The 13,065-nt window shown below is 40.2% G+C and overlaps 1 protein-coding gene across 1 annotated transcript in view; it reads left to right on the forward strand.

The window, feature by feature from the left end:
• Positions 1–13,065, forward strand: part of LOC144766850 (polyserase-2-like) — a 1,745,029-nt gene that overhangs the window by 1,067,498 nt on the left and 664,466 nt on the right. Inside the window, exon 9 of the mRNA XM_078650565.1 lies at positions 9,547–9,706. Within this exon, the coding sequence (XP_078506691.1) occupies positions 9,547–9,706 (160 nt within the window). The remainder of the gene's footprint in view (positions 1–9,546; positions 9,707–13,065) is intronic.

Here is a 13,065-nt window from a genome sequence, read left to right on the forward strand (position 1 = left end):
GTCTGTTCCCAGGTTGGGCAGTTAGGAATGGATGTTAGCCACCAATCTACCAATCCTGGGGGGCGAGGGTCATAAATCCCCCAGATCATCAGGGAAATATGTGAGAAACAGACTGGGTTGGGGGGTTTGGTCATCCAGACACGGTACTTCACCCACCACCACCGAGCATCAGACAATCTCTCTGCCACCTGGAGGAGGCAGAATGAGGTGGATCAACCTCCTCTCTGTCAGCCAATATATCAAAACCTATGTCCAAAATACTCTAAATTGCCTCTCCTTGTCAAGGGGATGTGGTTGTTGTAGGCCCCAGGGGGACAAAAAGACTGCTGCAGCTTTAAGGGTGGCGGCGCAGCCTGTTGACAGACTGGGCATACTCCCACCCTGTTTTTTAAATCTATCCTATCCTGGTGTCTAGCGGTGTTTCTTTCCCCGCAGGGAGGGCTGATTGGGAGTACTTTTCCCAGCCTGCCTTTCTTTAGCAAGGCTGTTGCTGCTTTATAAGTGAGAGAGCGTAGCCTGATGCCAGGACTGTTCGACTCCCACCCATTTAAAAAAAATGAAATTAATCTATCCCTGGCATCGAGGGGGCTTTTACAACCACTCCCCAAACCCCCCGGGGGGACTAATTGGGGTAAATATCTCTGCCCTGGGAACAGAGAGACCACTGGGGCATTAGAGGTAGGAGTGTGCCCCAAAACTACAATGGGCCTACCCTCCCCACTGTCCCTTGCGTCCTCCTGCATCCCAGAGCAGGGACCTACGAGGGTGAGGCATCCTTTTTTGTGAGCTCCAGAGGCATTTTGTGACTTCATTTGGAAGATGCAATGTTTACATCATTCGCACTGATAAGGTAGTGTGGAGGATAGAAACATCTCGTCCTCCCCACTGAAGACGTTAAGAATATCAATGAAAAAATCAGCTCAGACATGATCATTGATCATTCCGAGCCCATCAGAACAAGTGGCGGGAATACAAAGTACGAAAACTAGAAACAAAATATATGACCGTTACAGAGTATTTAGAAAAGGTGTCTTCAAAAATCATTATTCAGTTCATGGGAGTTCCAGAATCAAGTGATATCAACAAAGCTTTAGAAGCTCTTGTGGCTTAGCTCATATGTGATATCAAAACTCGCAGTGCTAATATAAAATTGAATGTGGAAATTTAACAGATTCACCATGAGGCATTCTTCAATACTCAAGAGACTCCTCCAAGGCGAGAAAATTAACTTTCTAACATACTCTGTGTTGGTAACAATCCTTACACATTTATACAGACCACCAATACCAGACCTCGAAATTCTGATTCGCTCCGATATCTCCAAACACACAGACTAACGAACGTGGGATCTTCGTATACCTAGGTCCCTAGCACACGTCAAATAATAAACTGGTTTCCTGTTGTGTAGAAAAGCACTAAGTTATATGCAATAAATTTCTTGAAACAATTCTGTCTGGTTCTTTTTTTTCCGTTTTATTCCTGTGTTCTTGTGTATCAGTTGAAACAGCCACAGCCAACACGTGTTTCGTCACTTTTTGGGGGTGTAGTCCCACGACTTCCTCAAGGCTGTATAAATGTAAACATAAAAATGCCCATTTACTTCAAAATGACATGACCTTTTGTAGGTGCAAGAAAAGTTACATATTCTTTGTCATAAACTACGATTACTTCACACAAGGTTAGGCCATACTGATTAAACTTAAGGTGTATGTTTAAATCAATCACTAGTTTAGTACACAGACGGGCCTCTTGTAAAGAGGACGACTATAACCCGAATGTGATGGAGAGAAGTTGTTTAAAAACGTTTATAAATCATCTAAAGTGCATGTGCAACCTTACTACCCATGAGTCCACTAAAATGTGAGATGTTTTTATCCTCATAAATTAGATGTCAGTGCTCTGCAGTGATTCGTGCACGGTAAGAGACATACATTTTGTGATGACTAAGAACAATCATGATGTCAGTAAATAGTGGCAAAGAGAAAATGGTGTATAACCATCAAGCATTGTACCACAAACCATGAATCTAGAATAAATACCTAGATGCTTCAAGTGTGTTACTTCTGTAATATGAATAAATAAAGACAAAACAAGTTTCCAAAGCACTTTAGTCATCTTGCTCATAATTGCTATGTTTAATCCACTTCCCTAGAACCATCCTCTATCTGGAATCAAAACACCTACTTGAAATGTGGTGATACTTCCGACCCACATTGGGGATCCGATGTATGCGATGTGTTCACGATATTTAAAAACTGATGTACAGTCTCCTTTCCAACTTTAATTCTGGGTTCTGTGAAATCCATATACATTTCGTTATATAACATTCCAGTCACCAGCGTGGCCATCTATTCTCCACTCTACATATATTCCCAACGCTATTGCTGTCAGAGCGCTGTATCACATGATTGCGAGTACTCTACTTTTTTTGTATTAAGGCAAGCCCTTTAAATTTGTCATGCCCCATCAATAAGTATATACTGTCTCATCTGCCTACATGCTTGTAGTGTATACAGACATGGTCTTTTAGCCTGCATTTCCTTAGTTTATATATCCACAAATATGTCTCCAATGGTAACAGACGTATTGGTCTAGTACTCCGTTCCACCAAAATCTCCTCATAACCTGGATTAAAATACCTTGTATATCGTAGCAATCACAATGCTCCAAATATAAATCAGTGCCGTCCTGTTTTTCACTTGTCTCCCCCGTATCCTAGTTCACTAATGTAAATATTACCCACGCCCAAAGTCTCTTTACTCTGTTCCTTGTTCTTACCTCAATGTTTCATATATTCCAGTATGAAAGAAAACACGCCGCTCCGGCTCTCTACCGTGTTCGGTGAATAGCTAAGGAACGCCGGCACATGCTGCCTCTATAAAGGTCCGCCCTGTATCACTCTGCACTTGCGCACGTGATGACGCGCTTCCTAATCATGGTAATTGACAAAGGACTATCAAGAAAACGGCCGTGGACGGCGTCATCTTTTAATGAGCATATGTAAATGTGATTGTTATAAAAATAAACGTTTGCTCTTAGGACACACAAAATATTAAGACTAAATTGTAACGCTCAATGCTAAATTGTAATCCGCAAGTGTGTTTAGTTTAAGGCCACAGTGTTATATAAAATGTACAGGGGTAGATCAACCACACCAGTCTATAAACTCAAAATTCAGTAGAGTAGTGCCTATTGCGTATAGTACGTAATCTTAATGTGCCGTGCTTATTGGGATAAATGACTAAACATGCAGTGATGTGGGTATCCAAGTTGGGTATAAATGTGAGACCGTACTTTCTTATTCTCATTCTCTCCATCCTTTAAGGTTAGAACAATGTCGACAGTATCCAAAAGCATGTGACAATTCTCTTAGAAATGTTGAAATATATTACTCATCTTCACATGAAATACAAAATATTGCAAACGAGAAAAAGGTGAAAGAAAAGTCACCTCATTGCACACAGTATTAAGTTATTCATAAACATTTCCCTTGTTTGGACATTTTCACAGCAAGCACTGTACATGTAATACACATTCATGTACGAGTAGATGAAATATGCTACATTCAGACATACTGAAACCCTATGCCATGCTCAATTATGTCTCATCTACCTAAGAAATAGTGCAATTCTTGGTCAATGTTAAGCCCGCAATCTGTACTCCTAAGCTTCAGTATCCAAAGTGCCTCTCTCCTGCTTAGTGCTAATTCCCTATTACCCCCTCGGGGTTGTCTAGGAATATGATCAATTCCGTAGAATTCAAAACGTCTGTTGGTTGTTTGTGAAGGGCAGATGGACATATGCGCAGCCAACAGATACCTCATGTCGCCCTGTTTGACTGCTCGTATGTGTTCCCCAATCATCTCTCTCAATGTTCTGATAGTGCTGCCAATGTTCTTCTTCTTACATTTACATTCAATGGCATACACAACAAACTTTGTTAAGCAATTAATGTTTGTCCGGATATCGTATGTTCTGCCATTGGGGCCATGGAATTGAGTTTTCCTTGTGATCACCCATTTGCAGGCCACGCACTGGCCACAGTTGTGGAAACCCTTTGTGTGTTCCGACAGCCAGTTCTCGTTCTCTAGTGGTGTAGGGTAACTGGGGCTTAAGATATTTCTTAGTGACATTCCCCTCCTGTATGTAATGTTTGGTTTTTCCGTGATATGTTCTCTGAGTGATCTATCAGCCTGTTATAGGTGCCAGTGTTTGTACATACTACACCTCAGTACCCCTGACCAGATGTTATAACCAGTAATCATTCTTATTGTCTCTGCTTTTGTTGATGTTGCTGTCTTATCTTTTAGTGTGTCATTTCTCCTTATTCGATCCACCTTTAATTCTTCTTTTTTCAGGGTTGATCCATCATAGCCTCTCTTTCTGAATCTAGATAAGACCCTCTTCTTTTGTTCCTCAAAATCCGTGTCCATACTACAGTTTCGTCTAACTCTGACCAAATCCCAAAATGGGATTGTGCGTATCTGATGCGGTGGGTGTGCACTGGACGCGTGTAATAGTGAGTTGCAAGCTGTTTGTGTACAAAACAATCTACTCTGAATCTGTTTGTCCTTCACAAAGAATTCTACATCCAAAAATTAGATCTTGGTCTTACTCAATTCTGATGTGAATCCGATGTTATAGTCATTAGTGTTCAAGTATTCAATAAATTCTATTAATTTAGTCTGTGAGCCTGTCCAAATCATGAAGCAGTCGTCTATATACCTTCCCCAATATAATATAGAGTCATTCCACTTGGAGCCCTCTGGTCCCCAGATTCTCCTCTCCTCGAGCCAACCCATGAAGAGATTGGCATACGAGGGAGAGCACCTGGAGCCCATCGCCACTCCTTGTTTTTGCCTGTACCATTTGTCTTGGAACAGGAAAACGTTGTTATCAAGTATGAGTTCAACCATTTCGATAATCATCTCAGTATGGTTCCATGCGCTGGCCAATCTGCTGTTAAGCATCTTCCTGATTGCCACTAATCCTGTCTCTCTCTTAATGCTGGTGTATAATGCTGTTACATCTAAAGTAACCATATACATGTTATCATCCCAGCTAAAGTCCGATAGTATACCCAGAATGTGTTTTGTGTCCCTAATGAAGGATGGTAGGTTATTTACCAATGGTTTTAAAAACACATCCACGAATTCCAAAATCCTCTCAATAGGTCCCCCAATTCCAGAAATAATAATCCTTCCCGGTGGAAAGGGTGCTGTCTTATGCACCTTTGGCACTGTATATATGCACGGGTACCTTGGTCTATCTGGTTTCAGGTAAGTCTGTTCATTGTCATCAATCAGTCCCAGTCCATGCCACCTCTTTAGTTGTGTGTTAATATGTTCCGTAAGTGCCCACATGGGGTTAGTATTTAGAGGTTCATAGCACTCCAAATTACTCAATTGTGTCATGATCTCACAATTGTAGTCTTTGCTACGCATCACCACCATGTTGCCCCCCTTGTCCGCCTCTCTTATTGTAATGTCTCTGTTGTTGCAAAGCCCCTTTAAAGCAACCCTTTCTCCAAAAGTTAGATTGTCCCTCTTCATCTTAGAAATTGTATTCCTGTCCTCATGTCTGTCCAAATCTGCTAGTACTTGTTTGTGAAATAAATCTTTATTATTACCAGATGTTAGTGTAGATGTCCACTTCAATTTCTCTCTCAAATTGCTTGATATGCTGTAATCTGTTGTGATAGTGAGATCCCTCATGATCATTTCAGACGTGACCACCTCATCGTCACAATCAATCAGAGATAACAGTGATCGTGTATCTATAATATCTTGTATCGAATTCACATCAGACATCAACAGACCCATATTCTTGTGCAGATTTTTATTCTCAAAGTTTGTTGATTCAAAGTGTTTTTTTAACTTCAAACATCTCACAAACTTAAACAGATCTATTTTTATATCACATACATCCCCAATACTGTTTGGGCAAAAGTTCATTCCGTTTGTTAGAACAGAGCAAACATCTTTGGACAGACAGGAATGAGTTAGATTTATAATGTTAACATCTGTTACTTCTTCTGGGTCCAAGACCTGATCCTGACTCCTGGTCTTTCGTCCCCTGGATCCCCCTCTCTTTCCCCTCCTTGTTTTTCTGCCTGTGCGGGACGTCTGTATTCTCGATTGCCTCTTTTGGTTCTCCTCACCTCCAATAAAAAACTATTGTTACTGCCTGTGGCGGTATTTGTGGCTTCGGCCTCACTGCCACTTGTGTGGCCTGTGTCTAGGGAGGTCGAGCTCGAGCTCATAGATTTAGTTTCAATATTCCCCTGTTGGTTTTCTTTAGAGACCATGTGGTCATATTTCCGGGCAAATGTAAAGGCACCATAATCCTATTTATAATACCACGCTTCTAAAGTTTTTGAAAGTGGGATCTTCATCAATATTTTTCTAAATTTAAACTAGGTGGATAGGAAACATTTCTGCAACTTCCCTTATATTCAAGGTAATGAGCGGCTACTCCCCATCTTTACCAGTTTGCTTGTATTCTTCCACTTTATGCACATTTTGGGTTCTTATGCTTGGGCAGGCACTTGCATGTAGTATATGCAGTGTAGGGAGGTTCCATGGAGAGGATCCTAGGATGTGGGCATGATGGTGGGACTGACAGAACTGCGAGGGAGGGTGCCCACTGAATGGCCCAGACGTGTGCTAAAAAGGTAAAACATTAGTACAAGAGAAGAGTTCCTACACCCTCCCCTACCTTTTAATAAATCTAGGAACGTATTAGAGGGATAGCTCGTTTTTACCATTGGTTTCTACAATATTGTTTGTTTATTGGATAATAAATGTACAGATAGGACAATTTTTCAAGTTATACATGACCCTAGACTTATGGGATGTAATTTTGATGTAAGAAACTCGTATTATACTAATTTGAGCATTGATACCCTCTGTTTCCCACCAGGAAACCATTATTAGAGGTATTTTGTTTCCGTTAAGGACCAGGAATAACCCATATATCCATCGTAACATCTAAATCTGACTGACTTTACAGGTAGGCCTCACCAACACGTTAGGTTGGACCCTCCAGTGTTATACAGTCAGATCCGTGTGCGGGCCCAACCGAGACGATCCATCAGTATGAACGGAAAGGTATAGAAAAGACTGAACCATATTCAGGGGCGACTCACGCAGTGGTGTAACATAAGCCTCGGTGCTGCGGGGGGGCGAGCTCCAGGGGGTTCCCTCAGCAAAAGTGCTAGGTGGTGTGCCAGGGAAGGAGACCCCCTCTATGTACTTTGCAGGCTTCCACCCTCAACTTTTGTTATGCCGCTTGCGACTAGAACACTTTTGCCTAAATTGATAAATCAGTTAAGAGTAGATTAAATTAAAAGAATCAGCAAATACAATAGGTCTCAATTTAGATCTTTTTGAGTCATATCGTAAATTAAATCTTTTCACTCCTGGTTGGAATTCTGGAGCCTCAATTGACCCCTGAACTTTTGTGCGTCACCTGAATTACCTCTCTTAAATATTTATGGATTAGTTCTGTTTGTGTTATTCCAGGAATATATGCATGCGTCGTGATGATACAGGCCAGCTTGAGGGTCGTGATTTGTCCATGTACATGTATCGCAAAGCACAGCGGCTTTTTTCTTTAATGTACCTTTCTAAGAAGGCGGACAACACAAAACTATAAATTAAGAGTGTGACTTGGCAGAAGATAATTACTGAGGGTCATGGTGGCATTTTATAGCATATGGACACTGGTAATGCATCGGTTTTGCCTATGTAAGGAATAAAGGGCTGTTTTCACCAATCATCGTCGATGAGAAGGGAAAGAGCTCCAAGACAGATAACAAGGGAGTGGAGAGGATTTTGCGCAGAAGCCAGAGTTGCTGACGGGAGAGCTGGGGATCCTGGTTAAAGTCTTGGTGGCACTACACAACATCCTGTGATTCTATGCAAATCACTTAATCTCTCCTGGTATACATTATTATGCAAACATGCTGCAATAGTAAAAGGCAAAACTTTATGAAAATATATTTCTACCAAGCAGATATTAACAGTATTTCAGTGTCAGGAAACTGATAAGAGAAACAGGAGAGAGGTACAAGCATTGGTAAATGCAGGAAAATATGCTACAGCCAATAGAAATGGAGAAAATGTAAGTGGCACACACAGGAACCAACGAGAAGCCAGGAAAGAGAGGAGGTGGGATGTAAGTCCCTTTAATGTTTATATTAAAAACAATAGATTTCTCAAGCACAACTCAAGCGCAGTGCAGGCGAAACCTAAAAAGAGTCCCCATAATATAGGGGTGGGAATATACAACTCATCCAGTCACAACACTGTGAGGCAAAAACGCTCCAGTGCAGGACAAACACAACAAAGAATAAGGAAGGAAAGCAAAAAGGAAGAAAGGCATTGAATTAATATCGGACAAATTAGATAGACAACAAAGTCTTCTGGTCATGAGCAAGGTTCTGTCCTCAAGTCTACTGTAACTATACATTCTGTACTGGAAAGAGTAGACCAGCCAGGAGACTGCTAAAGCTGTCTGTAGCCGAAACCTACAGAAATAACAACACTGTAATTTAGTTGCATTATAGAGTTTTCTAAATGTTTACCACGCTACTCCAGTCATAGTTTTGTGGTAAAAAGTTTTAAAAAATTGTTTAAAGCAAGATTTAAAAGTTTTCGAAGCGCTGAAATGTTGAAATGGTTCATTAAAGACTTTGCATGAATGTTTTACACGTTGGGAGTGCTATTTATCAAGCAAAACATGCTTTTAAGGACTGGTCATTTCAAGATTAGAGAATGTGTTTAGAAAGTTAAAAAATACAAACAAAGGGCCCAATTCACAGAACTAACGTAAGACAAAATCCTAAACATACTACTTTTGGTATTCACAGAAGGCATTTAGTAGTAGTAAAGTTAGGGTTTTGTCTTAAGTTTGACTTAAGACAGACTTAAGACAGGCTTAAGACAGACTTAAGTTAGGAGTTTGTCTTAAATTGTCTTAAGTTTGTCTTAAGTCTGTCTTAAGTCTGTCTTAAGTCAAACTTAAAAAAAAATCCTAACTTTACTACTACTAAATGCCTTCTGAGAATACTAAAAGTAGTAAGTTTAGGATTTTGTCTTAAGTTAGTTCTGTGAATCGGTTCCAGTGAATTTGAATTGTTAAAATGTTTTAAGAAGCTGATGAAAAAGTGGTCAAAGCTATTTAAAAAACAGACAGGGTTAATCATATGAGTTAAACTCCTCAAAACCATTGGGAGGGAAACAAAAGTTGCATTTGCAATTAAAATCAATTTTTGCTTAAATTCTTTCTCTGAAAATCGCACAAATATATCAAATTGAGCATCTGCAGGAAGTTTAGGATTTTTATCAGCGCATCTTGGTTGAAATATGCTTTCCTAGCTTGCTACTCTTTATATACCATGGCACAACTACCATACATGAGCGATGACTAAACCCAACAAACACAAGATTCGGACCTTTCAGATTACAATCTGTACAGACAACATAGGTATTAAGATCCTCCTATAAGCTCTCACCTTGCCTGTGTTATCTTTTCCTATCTTCAGTCTGTGGTGTTCCTGAACCGAAGGATAGTATTTCAACCAGAAGTAATTTCCACCCAGGAAAGTGGCCTTGGGAGGTCAGTCTACAGTACTATGAAGTCCACATGTGCGGAGGGTCTCTGATCTCACAGAGATGGGTTGTCTCAGCGGCCAGCTGCTTTCAGTAAGTACAGGAAATAATGCTGTCAGGGGAGTGAGTTTTGGGGGAAGAATTTGGGCTACTTTATTTTAGAAGGAATAATATGATGCAGAATTTTGTGCATTCTCAACAGTCTTTCAATGGAATATTAAAAGCCAGTACAGGAAGAAAACCTGAAATGTTATTTAACTTTATAATTTGGATATATTAAAATAATAAATATTATGATTCAGACATATACATTGAAGCCCGAGTCGGTTGTATATCATAGTATCTGTCACAAAAGCAAGGTCAATAATATCGAATAGCACGAATATTGGATGTAACTTGTTGGTCACCAATGTAATGTCATGGTAACTATGCTTAGGGAAGTATTGATTTATCATTCTTAACTCCAAATCAGCGTACCTTGATCATAAGGTGTTAGTCGATATTTTGGATTCAATATTGTTGCAGATTGGTATTTCAACTGCAATATTGCGACTTCAGTCTCTGTGCTGTGGCTCACAACTATGAGGTAAAATAGTCCACTTTTAATGTTTTCCCATCATTCCTCTTCTCTCACAAGAAGATGTAAATAGCTAGGATTTCAATAAACATACACAATGTGAGAAAGGTACTATAGGCCTGGTTTAATGGCTATAATGTACTTGTAATAAGGCAGGCAGAGTAACTTATCCACTAATCTCTAAAGGAAGCCCTAGCCACACAGAGCAAGCTCTGTTTCTCCATTGTGGTGTTGCAACACTCTTAGGTATCAAACTATGGAGGAATTACTTTAAGGACACTGAAGGTAAACTTTGAAATGCTGTTTATAAATATTCTAGTGTCTCATAGGTTCAGAATGTTGACTTAAGTACTGGGGCCAGATGTAGGAAGGCAAATACCGGTCGGTAATGGCCGATTTCGGCCGTTACCGACCGGTATTTGCAGATGAAGATTTAGGGGCCTGAAAATGTGACAAATCGGTATATTTACCGATTCTGTAAATTTACTGATTCGGTAAAATACCGAATCGGTATATTTACCGAATCGGTAAATCTACATGTAGGTGGCACTGTAATCAGTGCCACAGGCCCTTACCGATTCTTTATTTACCACCAAATACTATTTGGTAGTAAATAACGATTTCCTGTGTACATGCACATCTGTGCATGTACACCTGTGCCATGTGGCACACATACATGCCCTAAGGGCATGTATGTGTGTCATATGGCACACAAGCCAGAATCAGGGGTGCAACAGGGTGTCAAAGTGACACCCTGTCCCCCTTGCAAATTCGGTATTTTTACCGAATCGGTTATTGACATTGATTCCTATGGGCCTCAAGGCCCATAGGAATCAATCACAATTAATAATAATACTCTTTATTCGGTTTAATTACCGAATCGATAAATACCGATTCGGTAATTACCAAATCCTACAGATTCGGTAAAAAATACCGAATTTTTAACTACATCTCATTTACCGAATCTAGAATACCGAATCGGTAAAATTCGGTATTCTAGAGTCGGTAAATGAGAATTACCTACATCTAGCCCCTAGTCCCCCTCAGGACAAAATATACTACCCAGTCAGATATTTTCTGTTTGCCACTAATCCCTCTGAAAACGTGAGGGCAGCTGAATTTTTCTCTCACGTTCTCGTATTTGTTGAATTTTTCTTGACCTCTTGATTAGCAAAGTCAGGGGTCTTCAAACCTATTTGTAGATAGCCCCTTGGACTACTATAAATGTCCACCCCACCACCCTACTGACAAAATCTACTAAAATGGTTCAAAGTGAGCGTTGAATACTGCCTGTACAGCGTGGTAGACGTTATGGGGTGTTTGGAGAAGAACTAAAAAATAGTACAAAGAACAAGATGTACCATGGTGCGTGCACCACCACATGACCACACAGTGGACGTTTCTGTAGCATACAAAAGACAGACACAGCACTGGCAGAACTAATGTGCAGCTTGGTTCACACACACATGAAGAACAGCAGAGGTAGCAGCAGATCTAGTTTCACTCACACACAAAACAGCCACAGCATAGGCAGCAGCAGTACAAGTTTACATCACAATCACAACAGGTGTAGCACAGGCAGCACAATTCAATAGTGGGTGTCAATGGCCTACTATGGCAGCCTTCCAACCCAACAGTGTGTTTATGCATGTAATGGGAGGTAATAGGCTGCTAATGGGCCCTTCTCCCCCTAACTTGTTGTAGAGAGGGACAGAGTGCCAGCCTACTTTGGGGGTCAAAGACCAGCTTGGAGTATTATGTTGTATTGTATTATATGGCAGCATTTGCATAGTGGTTCATACCACCTCTCTCAAGAGATCTCCATTAATAATTATTAGCACTAAATGGTCCCATCCACATGTGGGGACCCCAGAGCAGTTCTTTTAAAGTCACATTCTTACAATATATTCACCCTACTTCAGGAAGGCCAGTAGGTATATGTGACAAAGTATACAGTTTGAAGCCTTAAGCCAGGCTACATTTCCAAATTTCTTTAATTTATTTTAAAAGATGAGGAAAAAACCTTCAGCCTTTAAAAAGTCACTAAAAATAAATAACAGTGCCCTTTTAAAACTTCAAACAGTCTTTTTAATTTTCTTTTTAAGTTAATGGTAGGAAGAATAAGGTAATGTAGCTGGAGAGTTTGCAGAAGTGAAAAACTGTGAAAAAAATACATCTTTAGGGGCACTCTGACCTCTAATATCGCATCATGCCCTGTAGGTGCCAGTTTAGGCAGTTCTTTTTTCCAGCTCCTGCTGACAGGATCCTGGATCAGAGTGCTGCCTTTTTAAAGCTTTTTAACACAAAATGTTTCACTTGTTTCTTACCAAAAGAGATTTACTCGATGTCCTTTAGGGTGAAGAGTATTCTCTGATATTTCCCTGATAGGAAATATATGTATTTTTTCCTAATTGCCATCTCATTTTTCAAAATGCCCTTAATATGGTAGAAAAATGGCAAAAGGTGACCCAAAGAGACTCTGTATCCTCTGTTTGCCAGACTCATATGACCCTAAGACGTGTGCCACTGTAAGACCTTCTACAGATGACATAGAGCATAACATATTATGAAAAAAACACATATTCTTCTTCTTCATTTTCTGAAAACTAGGAAAAGGACATGGAAAGAATAGTAAACTCCAAGAAAGTCCGAATATTGGCTGAAACCAATCTGTTTCGCACTGGGCATTAGAGAGTATAGAGAGGTGTACAGAATTTTAAAAACATCATTAGACGGCCCAATTATGATAGCAATGGCCAAATTTCTGGGGCAAGTGTGGGTGATTCGGTGGACAGGCGGAAGGTTTAGGTAACCATCTCCACTGTACAGTGTGTGACATTGTTTGACCCCAATTATCATTATTATTCTGAATGAT

Source organism: Lissotriton helveticus, chromosome 7 (genome assembly GCF_964261635.1).
Source record: "Lissotriton helveticus chromosome 7, aLisHel1.1, whole genome shotgun sequence".
Lineage (NCBI taxonomy): Eukaryota > Metazoa > Chordata > Amphibia > Caudata > Salamandridae > Lissotriton > Lissotriton helveticus.